Source organism: Brachyhypopomus gauderio, unplaced genomic scaffold (assembly GCF_052324685.1).
Source record: "Brachyhypopomus gauderio isolate BG-103 unplaced genomic scaffold, BGAUD_0.2 sc47, whole genome shotgun sequence".
Lineage (NCBI taxonomy): Eukaryota > Metazoa > Chordata > Actinopteri > Gymnotiformes > Hypopomidae > Brachyhypopomus > Brachyhypopomus gauderio.
This window is the reverse complement of record NW_027506873.1, coordinates 276,061-292,211: the sequence shown is the minus strand read 5'-3', so window position 1 is coordinate 292,211 and position 16,151 is coordinate 276,061. Positions and strand designations below refer to the sequence as shown.

Below are 16,151 nucleotides of genomic sequence, written 5' to 3'. Positions count from 1 at the left end.
GGCCCCTTTAGGATCCCTGAAGGGGTAAAAATGACCTCCATAATGTATGTGGAGTTTCTCAAACAGCACTTCCTGCCGCAGCAACATCATTTTCATGCATGATAATGCACCGTCTCATACGGCAAAGAACACATTTGTATCTGCTATGTGCATAAAATGAGACGAACTTATGGTGTGGACCCCATGCTCCCCTGACCTCAACCCCATTGAGAACCTCTGGAGCAGGGGTGCCCACAGTTTTCAGCTTGCGAGCTACTTATAAGATGACCAAGTCAGAAAGATCTACCGGGGTGGCGGCGAACGTGCAGATGTGCGATTCATCTACTACTATTTTATGTGACGCGATCTACACACATTCCTTTGCGATCGACTGACACTTCCTTCGCGATCGACCGGTCGTAATGAGCGCCCCTGCTCTGGAGCATCATCAGAAGGAGTGTCTGCGATGGCGGGGGTGTCTGCGATGGCGGGGGTGTCTGCGATGGCGAGAGTGTCTACGATGGCGAGTGTCTACGAGAGTGTCTACGATGGCGGGAGTGTCTACGATGGCGAGTGTCTACGAGAGTGTCTACGATGGCGGGAGTGTCTACGATGGCGAGTGTCTATGGGAGTGTCTACGATGGCGGGAGTGTCTACAATGGCGAGAGTGTCTACGATGGCGAGAGTGTCTACGATGGCGGGAGACAGTTCACATCTAAGCAACATCTCTGGGAGGGTATTCTGTCCTCATGCACAACAATAGAAGCAGATACCATCCAAAACCTGACAAATTCAATGGACGAGAGAGTTCAGAAGCAGTGTTGAGTGTTTTATTTTTTTAAAATATACTGATATCATTGGCAGTTCATTGCCAAAAACCTTTCAATTGTACTCTAATAGTTGATGACTGGAAAATTACAATGACTGCAATTCATATAATATTGGAAAATCTGAGAAAATATTACTTGCATAATAATTTTGGAACACAGTGTATTTAGTATGGCAGGAAACTCACACCACAGTCCCTCAGCAGCAGAAATCCTATAGCATAGAAAGGTCACTAGACACCCTGAAAAGAGTCCCTGAAAAAGTATGTGTGAGCTTTGTGGAGGTTCAGCTGTCCTCACTCCTAGCGCTAGATTAGAGACAATATTCCTGTACAGCTGGTGTGCCATCGTGTCCCTCTGTGTCTCTGCAATCTGCATATGCTGCCCTTAAACTATGCAACATGCAACATGCTGGTTCCTCAGGGGCTGTTTTGTGAGAGTGCCTTCCTTTCTGGGCAGGGAAGGTCAGCATTTTCCTGAGGAGGCAGAAGCTTTGGGCTGGGCTGATGCACACTTCAGTTGGCTTCCACTAAAGCCTTCGGCGGCCTCTTTGAGCACCGCTGCCTCTGCGGTCACGGCTCTGAAGGAGTCCAGCAGCTCCAGAGCAGAGGACCTAAGCACCCTGAGCCTCAAACCACAGTGCTGGGAGGAGACGCATGGTCTGTGATCATCCAGTACTCTCTCTCTCTCTCTCTCTCTCTCTCTCTCTCATACCCTCTTCTCCTCTCTCTCTGAGAGTGTAGACTGAGAGTGTTTGTGGGCACCTCTTTATTTATTGGTGTGTGTATATGTTTGTGAGTATCTGTGTGTCTTCTCTCTCTCTCTGTTTTAGTGTTAGTCTCTCTGGATTAGTGTTGGTCTCTGATTTAGTGTTATCTCTCTGTATTTAGTGTTAGTCTCTCTCTCTGGTCTATTGTTAGTCTCTTTCTCTGGTTTAGTGTTATACTCTCTCTGTTTTAGTATTAGTTTTTCTGTTTTAGTGTTAGTTTCTCTGTGTTGGTGTTAGTCTCTCTCTCTGGTTTAGTGTTAAGAATAAAGAATAACTTCTTTATTAGACATCACCACCATGGTTTTCCAGGAAATATTTCATATATGTGAAAAGGACCAGAGGCCAGTAGCGTACTGCTGTGTGTGTGTGTGTGTGTGTGTGTGTGTGTGTGTGTGTGTGTGTGTACGCGAGCGCGCATGTGTGTGTACGTGTGTGTGTGCATGCGTATGTTACATCACCAGTTCATAAGTAAACACATTCTACTTTTAGGGTCCACTGGGCTGTGCTCCTACTGTGATGTATCACTGTGTCTGGGGCTCGGCCATCTACTCTGGTTACTTAATGGGGATGTGCAGTGAGACAATGGCTACCAAAGTAATACTAACTTCGACGTACTGAGGCTTTCAAGGTTCCTTCAGGAACACTACTGTAAACATTCTCATGACTCATTTATCTGACTTCTGGAAGCTTAATTACACTCTCTGGATTTTTTGTGTGATGAAAAATTCTAGGATCCTTTTTCACAAAATATTAACATGAATCATTGGTAACAAACGCTATACTATCAGAAAGTGGAGTGTAATAACCTTCATTATGTTGTAGATTTCTTTCTCTCTCTCATCCCTGTCTCCTTACCCTCCCCTGACTCTGTGCAATATACTGTTAATGTCTGCTAACCTCAATAAACAAAACAGGACCTGAATGGAGTTCATGCACCCACTAATGCAGTGCTGAGCATGAAGCAGCATTTGAGCACCAGAAAACTCAAACCGGCAAGCCATATTAAACTATCATGCAGACAAAACACAGAGTAAAAGTAAAACAATGGTTAAATAAACAGAAGAGGTCTCCCTGTATGTCCTTGCTGCTGGGACTGGTACCGTAGCATTACTGTTTTAGTGTGCAAAGTGTGCATTAGTAAAAGTGGACAGCGTGGACAGTAAACGTGGACCATGACGTTCAGAGATGGACTCACCTTGTTGGATGCCATCTCGCTGACTGAGTGTCTGGTCTGCAGGGTTTCCAGCTGGTCCAGGCACCAGTCCAACTCCTCCAGGGTCTCGGTGGCCAGCTTCTGGTAGGCCTCCTCTGGGGGAAGATGAGGGAGGGGGTGGTCATTCAGGCGCTTCACAGGGCTAGCCGAGGCTTCTTGAGCATCCTCCACATTGTAGATGGCCATGTCGGGGTGTCTGGTGTGCACACATGGGTGACTCTTCATTGCGCAATGAAGATGAAGAGCCCCCCATCCAAGTAGCAAGAGGGGCTCTGGGGCTGACGACGCACTGACACTGGCTTGTGAATAAAATCCCCTTCCTTCAATCAACTTCAATTTGACTTTAGTCCACAGGAGCACAAGGAGCCCTAAGGTAAGGGCTTCAGACAGATGGTAGTCCAGAAGAGCAGATCTCCTGGTCTACAGAAAGCGCCATTCTCCAAGTACACATCAACACAGGCACTGGTGCAGGTACCAAATCCTCTGTGAATCCTCTCATGGACTCTGAGCTAAATGTGTCTCTGCCTGGCATAACAAAGCTCGGGATTTCAGCCAATCTCCAGCACAGGTCTGTTAGGCTGCGCACGAGCAGCAGATGTCATAGGAAGGGGAAAACTTCTGTAGGGACTGCCCTCACCCCTCAGTCATGCACTCCCGTCTCAGCAAAAGGAGCAGACAGAGAAACGGAACGCACCTCTTACACTGCTCCCTCCATCCAACGAACCAGAGCCCCATATAAAGCACCAGGAGAAGAGTGAGGAGTCCTCCTCCTGTGCTAGTGGGCTCCTTCACACAAACTGATCATCCAAGTTGGTAAAAAAAAAAATTACATTAAAATAAATATATATCTAGAAAAAAAGAGCAGATGGTGACTGAGGAAGAGCTACAGAGACATGACTTAGGAGGCATTGCTTTACACAAACATAAGCAGCTTCCTGTGAAACCACAAACCTAAAGAGCTAGAGCACGACGCAGGGACAGGGAGAAAACCTGGGCTGGACTCACAGATTGGAGTTTAGGAGCGCTGCAATAGCCGAGCAGCCTTCATCTTAAACTGTATGAGTAATGGGAGCAGGGCCTACAGTATGACAGTATTAGTGTAAGATTGAGCCTGATCTAAGTGCAAGATTGACACTAATCTACGTATAAGATTTACCCTGATCTAAGTGTAAAACTGACCCTAATGTAAGTGTAACACTGACACTAATCTAAGTGTAACACTGACACTAATCTAAGTGTAAGATTAACCATAATCTAAATGTTAGCATGAACCTAATCTAAGTGTTAGTATGAACCTAATCTAAGTGCTAGGAAAAGTAAATGTAAACTTAAACTACATAAAAACTATGACCGCATTATAATTTAGAATTGTGAGTATAGTTTTCTAATATCCATACCTGTGACTTTCTTTTTATATAAGATTTATAATGGACTAAAGTATTGAATGTAGGGCAGTTATTACATTTAATTTAGCCTGTGTTGTGTCAACAGCATGTGTATGTGCATAGGTACCATCTCATGGGGGAAACATACGTGAACACAAGGCAGTTCCTGAAGCAGACTGAGACAGAACATCCCTTTGCACTAATACTGCAGATGGGTCCTGATAGCATCGTGCCATTATGTTTCAGCAGGACAAAGCAGGATGGGCGAGTTTACCTCAGGCCATTCCAGAACATATCCCTTCAGATCAGCACTCGTACGCAGTAGCAGCTGCGTTGCTGTTAATGACCAGGTTTGTATTTGTTTTTATTTTGTTTGTAATTCATGGTAAACCTGGATTATTAAAAGCAGAGGTACAGCAGGAAGGATGTGCTGCCAACACCTGTGTTGAAAATATTGAAAACACTTGGAAAGTGTGTTTGGAGAGGGGTACTCACTGAATCCTAATTATCACACGTGAGTCAAGTGGCATTGTGAATAAAATTCAGAGTAAATCGCAGACACACTTGCGTGCCTGACCATTGTAGACCCTTCTGGTATTCTTTTCCAGTCACCTTTTAACACACTGTGAATTTGACATATGTATTTGGCAGGGGGCGCTGGGGGGGAGGGGGGTTAGATAGTGGGGTGGGTGGGGGATTTAGAAGAATAAAGCAGAGAAATGTGCAAAGTGACAGGTGGGGAGGGTGTAGCTCCTTCTGTCACTTCCCCTATCTTTCTCTCTTCTCCCATCTTTCTCTGTTCCCCCTCCTTTCAAAAAGGCTGTGGGGAGATTTCAAGTGCAGCGGTCCACTGTCCTTGCTGACAACATCTCCTCTGACGTCAACAGCATTCTTCTCGTGTTTAGTGCGACACCAGAGGCCAGCTCCTCTGAGGCTGCACAGTCTGAGTGCAGAGCCAGGCTGCAGCCAAACTCTGGCTAATGAGCGGAGCGGAGTGGCCCAGAGCTGCACTGGGAGCTCTGCTTATTCTCGCCTGGCTGTCTCACAGGTGAGAAAGACAAAGCCAGCTATGTGTTGCACCCTTGCTACAAGTTTTCTTGTGAGGGCCTATTGCATGAAATACTGAATGACAGGTCTCGTAGTCAGAAGGTTAGTAGGCAAACTGACTCAGGGTTCCAATGTATTCAGTGTGCTAGGGCCATGACCTTTACCCCCTAATACAGGAGTTCAACGTGATCAGAGGCACTGCTGTATATTTACACTATTTTAATTTTCTACCTAAGAACCCACACAAAAATTATATGAAATAAATGAATGTGCAGTAATTGATATAGCTCTTTTCAAGTAGGACTCTCTGGTTATGGAATTGCGAGCTCAAAGCTGGTTGGTTGTCTCTCTCTAGGGGTTTAAGACAGGAATGACAAGTCCTGAAGTAGGAATCACAAAACCTCCAACTGTAGAGCACAACAAAGAACAGAAGTGATGTCATCCAGCCACAGAATCACTGAGAAAATTTGGGATAATACATTTGGCAGAATTTGTAAATAACAAAAAGTTAAGACAAGGTCTGCAGGGAGTATGTCTTGAATTGCTGTAGTATTGAATTGCAGTAGTATTGAACTGCTATAGTATTGAATTGCAGTTGTATTGAACTACTGTAGTATTTGTCAGGTCATTATCTGGATCTTAATACTGTGTTCATGACTGCTTAGTTTTATCTATGACGGGGGTGGCCAACCCGCGGCTCTTTGTCTGGCTCTTGGTCTATGACGGGTTGGCCACCCCTGATCTATGAGAAGAATAACATCACTCTTTGTATAAAGACAGAAGTAACAATAACAGTAATATCACCTGTAAAGGAGGCTTTTGTGAGCGGTGGTTGGTTACACATCGGGGGCCGTCTGCAAAATATCCATGACATGAAGGATAATGGGTGTGATAATTTATTGATTTGGATTCTTTATCTATTCACAGGTGTCTTAATTTGTAGCTTTAAATGAGTTGTACATTGCATGGAATATAAAGTTTACTCACTTATATGAGGTTCTGTCTTGCTGCAAGTTGGTCAGTGTTGCAAAGTTATTCCTTACCGTCCTCAAACTGGCAAGAACCTGGAAAACGACAAAAGGGAAAGAGAATCTGAAGCCACACAGTATCAGCTTTAAGCTTTAAGGAATGTCTTTTCCTCGACCCAACAAGGTCTGCTTTCACACAGGAAAAGTCTGGGGACTGAATATTTCTTTATCTCACACGTTTGGCATCTGTGGGACACCTGCACCTGACTGAGTGCAGAAAAAAGAAGTAATTGTTCTTTTAGAAAACCTTAAACACAGAATGATTTTGGTTATTAACCAAAAAGACCTAATGCTGGTTACCAGCTGAAATCAGCTGAACATGTAGCTACATTAGCAATCATTACACTTTAAAGGTGCTGATGTCACTAACCTGGGCAAATGGTGTGACGATCAGGTCATCCCCATGACTGCAAGGTAAACAGACACATGTAGTGAATCAGCATAGTGACAGACCCAGAAGAATCTCCCATGCTACACAGGTGGAGCACCTGCCATACATGCCTGGAATGTCGCATGCAGTTTGTCGTCACAAAAAGAACCATATCATGCATGGCAAAAGATTTTCTGCAAGCGCAGATGCTCGAAATGGGAGTGGCCAGAGAATGCCAGGGTGGAGAGTTCTGAAGCTATGTTTTCTAACTTCTCCTAAGCTGAAGTGATATAGATGTGTGTGTGACAAGAAAGGAGACAGTGAGAGGGGGGTGGGGTGTGCACTCTCACTTGGCATCTCTGAACAATGTCAAAGTTAGCTAGCAGGACGTGGGGGGAAGGGAGACCCTCCACTGAGGAACACAGGTGCTGGTTCAGCGAAAGTAGCCGTCGACATCATGGGTTAGTGTGAGCCAGAGAGCGGCACTGAGCGCTGGGAGCTCACAGATACCGTTTTGGGCTTACATCGGAAAGGTCAGCGCTAAATCCATCTGTTAGCAGGCCTACTCAGAACTTCTGCCTTCTGAACCTCTTCCTCCCTCACCACTCTGTCTCCTTGATCTGGGTCTCCAGCAGACTCGTTTGTGGTCCATCTAAATCATTTGCAGTAAACGGCATGGTGCGTAGGTACTGACAGTGTTACAAAAACACAACATTGTTGCAATAAGAAAGAAACTTTAACTCGATTTAGGTCCTCAGTTTTGAGAAAATCAGGGGTATGTAATTTGAAAATCTAGCTGTGACTATTTTAAAAATGGTAAATGGCACATTTCTGGTGTAACAAAAGAGCAAACCTTGAGGCACCTACACAACTAAAACAAACATTTTGTTAAACGAAAATCCACTTGCCAGTATCTGTAGCATTGTGGCTAAAGAGGCAGAGCTCCGGAGTTCCTGATGAGGGCAGTGGAACAGGCAGCATGCGTGGAGGTGGGGTCGGAGGTCAAGGTATGGACGGGGTGCTCAGGCTGAGGGTCAGGGTATGGGTCAGGGTATGGGTCAGGGTGTGTGTGTGTGTTGCGACTGAGTCACTGAGCACCACATCTTCACGTGGCATAGAATGAAAGGTCGTATGGAGGAGGAGGATCATGCCCTCTTATCCAATTAGAGTGTGGAATAGGTCACAAATAAACTCATAGCTCAAGGCCACTGCTGTGGATGAACAATCTAACGGTACTTAACAACAATTGCTTCAGTCTGGAGAAAACAGGACTGCAGTGACAAATTTCAGCCCATCAGCCCATCAGCCGCTATCAGACACTGAAAAGGAGGCTAATATGGAGTTCCGTCATGTATGCATTCTCCATGAACTTCACGTGGCAAATGAGCTCTGTGTGTGTGTGTGTGTGTATGTATGTATGCGTGTGTGTGTGGTTGTGTTTGTATTTACAGCCAGGAAGCTGCTGCAGGTTAAACTAACTAAAAAGCTCTTTGCCTTCAACTCAGACTGATGGACTGCTGATGAGAGTCTCAGACAAAAGACTGAACCCCATGAAAATCACTCAAGGCTTACACACACACACACACACACACACACACACACACACACACACACACACACACACACGCACACACACACACACACAACTAGGTGTTGGTGCCAGACGGGCTGGTCTGAGTATTTCAGAAACTGCTGATTTGCAGCGATTTTCACATACAACCATCTCTAGGGTTTACAGAGAATGGTCCAAAAAAGAGAAAATATCCAGTGAGCGGCAGTTCTGTGGGCATAAATGTCTTGTTGATGCCAGAGGTCAGAAGAGAATGGCCAAACTGGTTCGAGCTGATAGAATGGCAACAGTAACTCATTTTGTTTCAACCGTGACATACAGAAGAGCATCTCTGAACTCACAACATGTCGAACCTTGAGGCAATGGGCTCACCAGGACTACACCAGGGGCGCTTTGTTCATTAGGGCGATTGGGCGACGCACCACGAAAGGATGAAAACATTTTTTTTTCTCACATTCTATCACGTATTTAACTAGCTATGCCTGTTCTGGACAGTTTCTCTTGCCTCTGAATGCCATTATCCAATCAGCATTGAGGTGCATTCCCTGTAGTACTGCCCCTTTTGGGGCGATTTTAGTCTACTGAAAATCGCCCCGACTGCTCTCATAGACTCTCATGTTCTTATTTTTTTTTCAAAGTGTAGGCGCTGCAATGCAATGTCTATGGGTTCCAGGAGGGCGTGCACTTACGTGCCTGCGTCAGTCATTCCCAAGTCTTAGTTTTACTGATCCTTAGCAATTTGCAGACTTCACCCATAACCTCAGACTCAAAATTTCGCCCTTGGTCACTGTGTTAAGTTTCTGGGACCCCAAATCGACAGAAAATTTTGTTGACCAATGTGGTCGCCGTCGTGCTGGCACTCTGGTCCGGGCCACTTTGTAAAGTAGTCCATCGCGACGAGGACGTATTGGTTACCTGCCTCTGTAACGGAGAAGGGACCCATGACGTCTACGGCGACCCTTTCCATTGGCGAACCCGAACACATAGGGATCAGCGGCGCCCTGGGTCTCCTCGCTGGTCCCTTTTTGGCGGCGCACGTGTCGCAGCAATGGACATATAGTTCGACGTCACGTCTACAGCCTGGCCACCAAAACCTTTGCCTTAGATACCCCAAAGTGCCCACTACCGAGCGCACCATGCACCGAGCTAAGAACTCTCTCCCTTAATTGTACCGGGACCACGTTTTGCAGTATGCTCTTGTCCGAATTACCAACCACTCGGACAAGCTCCAACCACTCACAGCACAGCATTCCCTGTTTCACGCACATGTTATCCCAATTGGACCTAATCGCCTTTGCCACAGTGCCTAGCGGGCATACATCGTCCCACACCGGTGATGAGGAAGCCTTCAAGTGCCTCAAGCCCCACCCGATCTCATGGTCAGCCAACTGGGCTTCCCTAAATTGTTCAATCGGTACAGCCTCGAGTTCCAGCTGGGGCGCCTCGTCTATCGGTCTGAGCGCAGCGCAGCGCACGAAATCAGGGTCGCTCACCTCAGCCTTAGCACAGTGTTTGCAGCTTTCACTTTGACACGGTCTGCGCGACAAAGCGTCCGCGTTTCCGTGGATTCTACCTGGTCGGTGCACAATGTCAGCCATCTGGCCAGCTGCCCCTCAGGATCACGGAGGTTTAGGAGCCACTGCAGCGATGCGTAATCTGTACGTAGGCGAAAAGGCACACCATACACGTACGGCCTGAGGTTTTTCAGGCATGCTATCATTGCAAGCAGCTCGCGTCTAGTGATGCAGTAATTACGTTCTGTCTTGCTCAGGGAGCAACTAAAGTACCTGATCACGTGCTCCGTGCCCTCGTGCACCTGTGAGAGTACACCACCAACCCCATGGTCACTCGCGTCTATGTCAAGAATAAAGTCTGTGTCAAATTTGGGATAGGCCAGTACGGGCGCGCTGCACAGTCTATCCTTTAACTCTCTGAATGCATTCTCATACTCGGGTGACCACACGAATCTCGCCCTGCTGCCAGTAAGGCCATGAAGCGGTGTACAAAGTACAAAACTTATGTACGAAGGGCCCCCGCCCGAAGTCTACCCTCGCTAAAGTGTGTTCACCAAGCACAAGCCTCTCACCCGTTACTGTGGTAAGGCTAATTTTTTCACCATCCAAAATCCTCACATTAGACCTAATTGCCCTAGTGTTGTAGGGTAACATGGAAACGGCTGACCCGGTGTCAATTAAGGCACTCACTGGCTTGTCATTGCCCATCAGGGAGGTGTATCGTCCATTTATGCCCAGTCGGCGTGAAGGTAGCGAGGACTCGAGCGTGCATTGGGACGCCTTGTGATCCGGTAGCCTACATCTCCAGCATGTCATCGTTCGACGTCCCGCTGTGTCTCGCCCCAGTCTTGCAGCAGCCGTTGGACGCGTTGTGGGTCCTCTGGAAAGCACCATCTGCGCCCTCTCTGCCTCTTCGATCGCCAAATCCAGCAACGCCGGGTCCTTCAGCAGGATGTGCGTTTGTAGCTCAAAAGGTTCCAGTGCCTCCACGTACCTGTCTAAGGCCAACCTGACTTCCTCTGGGAATGCCGGATATGTCTGCCGTAGCAGCAGCGTGATGTCAGCTGCCAATAGCGCGAGGTGTTCGGCACGTGCACGCCATCTTAGTGTCAGTCTCTGCCTCGCCGCGGCGCTCAACGGCTGCCTGCCTAGCACGGTTAGATTGTCGTGTTCCTCCTCTCTCAGTTCAATGAGCATACACTTAGCGTGGCCTTGCAGTGATAGGCACAAATGTGCCACCGTGTCGTAGTCCGACCATCCCATTCTGTTCCCATTTATCTTCAGCTGACTCAGCCCAGTCGGAAAGTCCGTCATACATGGGCAGTTGGAGCGGCGTAATGAGTTTGTTCTGGCCCGAGGCACATGCCGCTATTTCGCTGCAAGCCGGCTTAGCACGCTCCGCACGTACGCTGTTCTGACCTGCATTGTATCCCCGCTCCTCTGCGGCCTCCATCGCCGTCATTGGTTGGGTGTCGTTGATGCAGGCGGTGCCGCTCCGCGTCTCTGGCCAGTACGCTCGCTGCTCAGCTTGTAGCTGCTCCGTGGTTTTTGTCTTCGCCACGCTCCGTCCATCTGCATCTCTCCGCAGCTTCATTAGTGCTCTTTCTTCCCATTGCACCAATTCGTCCATCTCATCGATCTCGTCCAACAGTTGACGCAGATCGCCCAGAGGCCCACTTCGTGACATTACTTGTAGTGCCGGTGAAGAAGGAGACTCACTCAAGAAGCTCATTTTTGCAAGAAATGCGCTTTATTGAATAACAGTAATAACTGTTCTATTACTTTCTTTTTCTACACAGGTGCTTTGGTGGCAGTCATGCCATATCACTGCACACATTTAACATTGATGGTGATTTTTACTCTTCCCAACAAAACGTCCCCAAAGCATTCCCACATTTCCATAAATGAGTTCTTGTATTTGTTTTTCCTCTTTCTTTTGTATTCTGAGTCGTCCTGTCTGGTTATTAGTTCTTGGTTTGTGATAGTTGTATTTTATTAGTATGCCTCGTCACCCTCTTACCCCCTATGTTAATACTCCAGCCATTAAACCAGGGGTGCTCATTACGTCGATCGCGATCGACCGGTCGATCGCGAAGGAAGTGTCGGTCGATCGCGAAGGAATGTGCGTAGATCGCGTCACATAAAATAGTAGTAGATGAATCGCACATCTGCACTGACAGTTGTATTTTGATTGACATTCACGGTAGCAAATCTGCAATCCACTCAACAAATTACGTTCGCCACCCCCCGCTCAACATATTACGTTCGCCACCCCCCCCCCGCTCAACATATTACGTTCGCCGCCCCCCCCCCCCCCCCCGCTCGACAAATTACGTTCGCCGCCACCCCGGTAGATCTTTCTGACTGGGTCATCTTATAAGTAGCTCGCAAGCTGAAAACTGTGGGCACCCCTGCATTAAACCCTGCTCTCCTCAGCATTTGTGTCCGCCTCTTAGCTCGCAATCGTTACATATATATAGATGGCTCTCTATATAGCTCTGATCAAAACTAGCTAGCGGTGGTACGCTAACACCAGATAGTGTCGCAAAAGCGGGCAGAAATTATCATACATTTAAGCCCGCCCATTAAGAGGGAAGATAAGATTGATCAATTTTACTATCATTTGAAACTGGTATTGCGCTGAATTATAACTGCCAGGCCCTCTGTAAATGAACAGTGGGCATCACAGTGCTGATAGGGGGAGACACAGGCTCACAGGCTTTCACTTAACCCCTCACCTTCCAACACAGATTAAATAGACACGGTTGAATAATTTATTTGCTTATATTTTTGTAATTGTTTAGATGTTGATTGTCAAACTGTAGGTAGATAAAATAAAATTGGATAAATTGTATTATATATATTTATGTTTTAAGAATATTTTAGGCCCTCTGAGAGGGCGTAGAGGGCCCTGACGGTTCCCCACTGATATACATACAAACACTAGTGATGGGCAAATGAAGCCTCTTGAAGCAATGAAGTTTTCCAACCCTTTGCTTTGCAAAAAGGTTCATTACTCGAGGCTTCATTCATCACTCACTAGTGACATCTGCTGGTGAAAATAACAGCCTCGTCATTCAGTTGGATCATACTTTCAAAAATTTGTAAATGCAATATTGTCACAAAGTTTCAATCAAACTCATGTTTAGTAACAGGAGAATCAATTAAATCATGTTTTAATTATTAAAATGATTTGTAGCCAATCTAATCCTTGACCATTAGTGGTTGTGTTGGGTTTTCTTGTATGTCACATGGACTTATTTGACAATGAAGATATGTTGTACTTTACTATATTGGGAATTGAGTGATTGTTGAGGCAGACTGAATATTTTGAGTTAGAAAATGATTTAAAAAAAAACAGAATGTGTTTAAAATAATTGCTTCTTGGGGGTTCTAGATCTGGTTTGGCAGTCATGGCCTGGTGGTTAGGGAAGGGAAGTGGTTAGGGAACTGGTCTTGTAACCGGAGGGTCGTGGGTTCGATCCCCAGACCTGAGGCCATGACCGAGGTGCCCCTTAACCCTCAATTGCTCACTTATATAAAAATGAGATAAAATGTAAGTCGCTCTGGATAAGGGCGTCTGCCAAACGTAAAATGTTTTTAACATTACAAATAAGGTTTGCCTCTTCCAATGGTTTTTAGTCTGTTTTTGATGTGTGAATCTGATATACATCCTGATCAAACAAAAAAGAATTTAGAACGTTCCAGATTTTAAATTTAACCACCTACTACAACCCACGAAGCAACAGGGTTCATAGCGCTTTTATTTAGAAAAACGATACGCAAAATGAAGCAATGACGTCGCCGATGTAATGCGAGGCCTCGTTTGTTGCTGATCACGTGATTTTGCTCAATATGACACAAGCTCCGAAGCGGGGCTTCATCGGACACGCCCCTTTTTACTCGGTACACGTCTCGAAGCCTCGCTTCAGATGTCCCATCACTAACAAACACACACACACACACACACGAAAGGTAACCACACCCCCTACAGTAATTCATCTGTGCAGCTAAATAGTTTAAATACATACACATATGCTTGCATTAACGTGCTGGCTTTAGAATATTACTATTAAAAATTAGACTGGATGACTAAATGACTAAGAAAATGTTAAAATAACTCACATGTCAGGAGAAGGCCAGTTATATGACGTTAGTCCCTGTATGACACAATTAAATGGAAAGTGTGTCTACTAACCCACAGGGGCCGTGCAATCCAGTGCACCTGCACATGTTGAAGGGAACTGAAGGGCGGCTTTACAGCCCTTCTAGGCTGATTTAAGATCACTGACATTGTGCTGCAAGAAGATTCTTCCTCGTTTATAGTGTGCAGCATGCAATTGGAGAGGTTTTATAGCACCATCTCCTGGTGATGAATCATCACTGCGCTTCCACAGAGCTCACATTCATAGTTAACATATAGTTGGAACTGTGTTCTGCATTAACTTTGCCTGCGTGCCCTTTTACCATTTCCTTCATCCAATGTCCCTCACATCGCCCAACTCCTTTAACACAAATCGCTCAACAGCTTTAACACAAATTGCCCGACAGCTTTAACGCCCGACGGCTTTACCACACATTGACCAACTCCTTTAATGCAAATCGCTCGAATGTTTTAACACACATCGCCCGATGGCTTTAACACACATCGACCAATTCCTTTAATACAAATCGCCCGACAGCTTTAACACACATCGCCCGATGGCTTTAACACACATCGACCAATTCCTTTAATACAAATCGCCCGACAGCTTTAACACACATCGTCCGATGCTCAACCTCAGTAGTTATTCTGTGCATTAAATGTTAAATGTTGGGGGAGGGGGGTGTAAGGTGGTTTAGGTGTGATGTAGTTTAGGTGTGAGGGTGAGTGAGGTAGTGTAGCTTAGGTCTGAGTGGGAGTGAGGTAGTGTAGTTTAGGTGTGAGGGGGAGTGAGGTGATGTAGTTCAGGTGTGAGGGGGAGCACAGTGATGCAGGTCATGCAGGCAGACCATTAGCCAGGCAGCCATGGCTTCACGGTTGCCGGGTGATGGGTCAGTGCCAGCACTTACGTTCCACTAATAACAGGCTCAGAGCGCCGGGAGACCAGACCTGGTCTCTGCATGTGGTTCCTGAAGACAAGGACACAGTTTATCAGACGCCCCACACACACACACACACACACACACACACACACACACACACACACACACACACACACACACACACACACTCACACAAACACACGCGCACACACACACACACACACACACACACACATATATATATATATATATATTCGCACACACATTCAAAAGCATGTTTACACTCGCGCACACACAGACATAAACACACACACACACACACACACACATATAAGGTTTGAGAATGCCTACTTTAAATCCCTGTTTGTTATGAATGTAGTAAAACAACCAGATACACAGTTTCACAGTCAATAAATGAGTCAGCCAGTTTTAAATAAGATTTCTTACATTATTTACCGAGCCATACTGCATGAATAAATATTAGGATGGAGAACAAGTAGGTTCTAAACAGAAGAGAATAAATATATTAAAAGGTCTAGCAAAACTGTCTTTACAGTTGAAGTTAGCTGTTGTCCACTTGTCACTAGTCTAAGAGCAGACCCCAGAATTTTTTTTTCTGAATGACACTTACTTACTGACTCTTATTTACATGTTTGATCTGACAGCTGGCACCAATCATAAAGGCCATTAAACACTCAATGCTCATCAGAGATATTAAATACTGATGCTACAGGGCTGAGGAAGGCTGATATAGTCAATTCATCTTTTGTCCGACACGTATGCCCAATCCACACATGCAGACATGTGGACACATGTCACTGATGAACACTGCATGCTTAATGGACACATGTCTCTGATGAACACTGCATGTTTAATGGACACATGTGTCTGATGAACTCTGCATGTTTAATGGACACATGTGTCTGATGAACACTGGGTGTTTAAGACACAGTCCCAGCCTTGGGTTGGCCATTAAAGAACTTCATCTGTACATTTAAGAAAGATTCTTAAGATTCTTCCAGAAGGAGAGAGGACGTCAGGTCGTTTATCTCAAATGGCGCAGAGACACAGAGGCATCTGCCTGCCGTGAGTGGCCAGGTCCATGTGAAAGAGCTAGTGTCCTGTGTATGTGTTGTGAGTGGGTAAGTGCAAAACAGAGAAAGGCAGAAACATGTACGGACAGGTTAAGTCACACACGCATGCACGCACGCACTTGCACACACACACACACACACACACACACACACACACACACACACACACACACACACACACACACACACACACACACACACACACAGGAGGGCAAGGGATCACCTGAATGAGATCAGTTGAGATCAGTATAGTTTGCCAGTGGTTGAGTAGTGGAGTGAGATCAGTAATAAACACCACACAATAATCTATATGCAGTCTCAGTAGTGCTG

General features: G+C 46.0%; 1 protein-coding gene across 12 annotated transcripts in view; it reads right to left on the bottom strand.

Moving 5' to 3' along the window:
• The window catches only part of LOC143487555 (3',5'-cyclic-AMP phosphodiesterase 4D-like), a 198,722-nt gene that overhangs the window by 27,597 nt on the left and 154,974 nt on the right, over positions 1 to 16,151 (bottom strand). For 6 of the 12 annotated variants that reach the window (XM_076986556.1, XM_076986557.1, XM_076986558.1 and 3 more), the window contains 5 exons: positions 14,755 to 14,814; positions 6,619 to 6,655; positions 6,208 to 6,284; positions 6,025 to 6,074; positions 2,771 to 2,883 (listed from right to left, as the gene is read on the bottom strand). In XM_076986556.1, coding sequence (XP_076842671.1) covers positions 2,771 to 2,883; positions 6,025 to 6,074; positions 6,208 to 6,284; positions 6,619 to 6,655; positions 14,755 to 14,814 — 337 coding nt within the window. The other 6 variants (XM_076986561.1, XM_076986562.1, XM_076986565.1 and 3 more) reach the window with 5 other exon arrangements.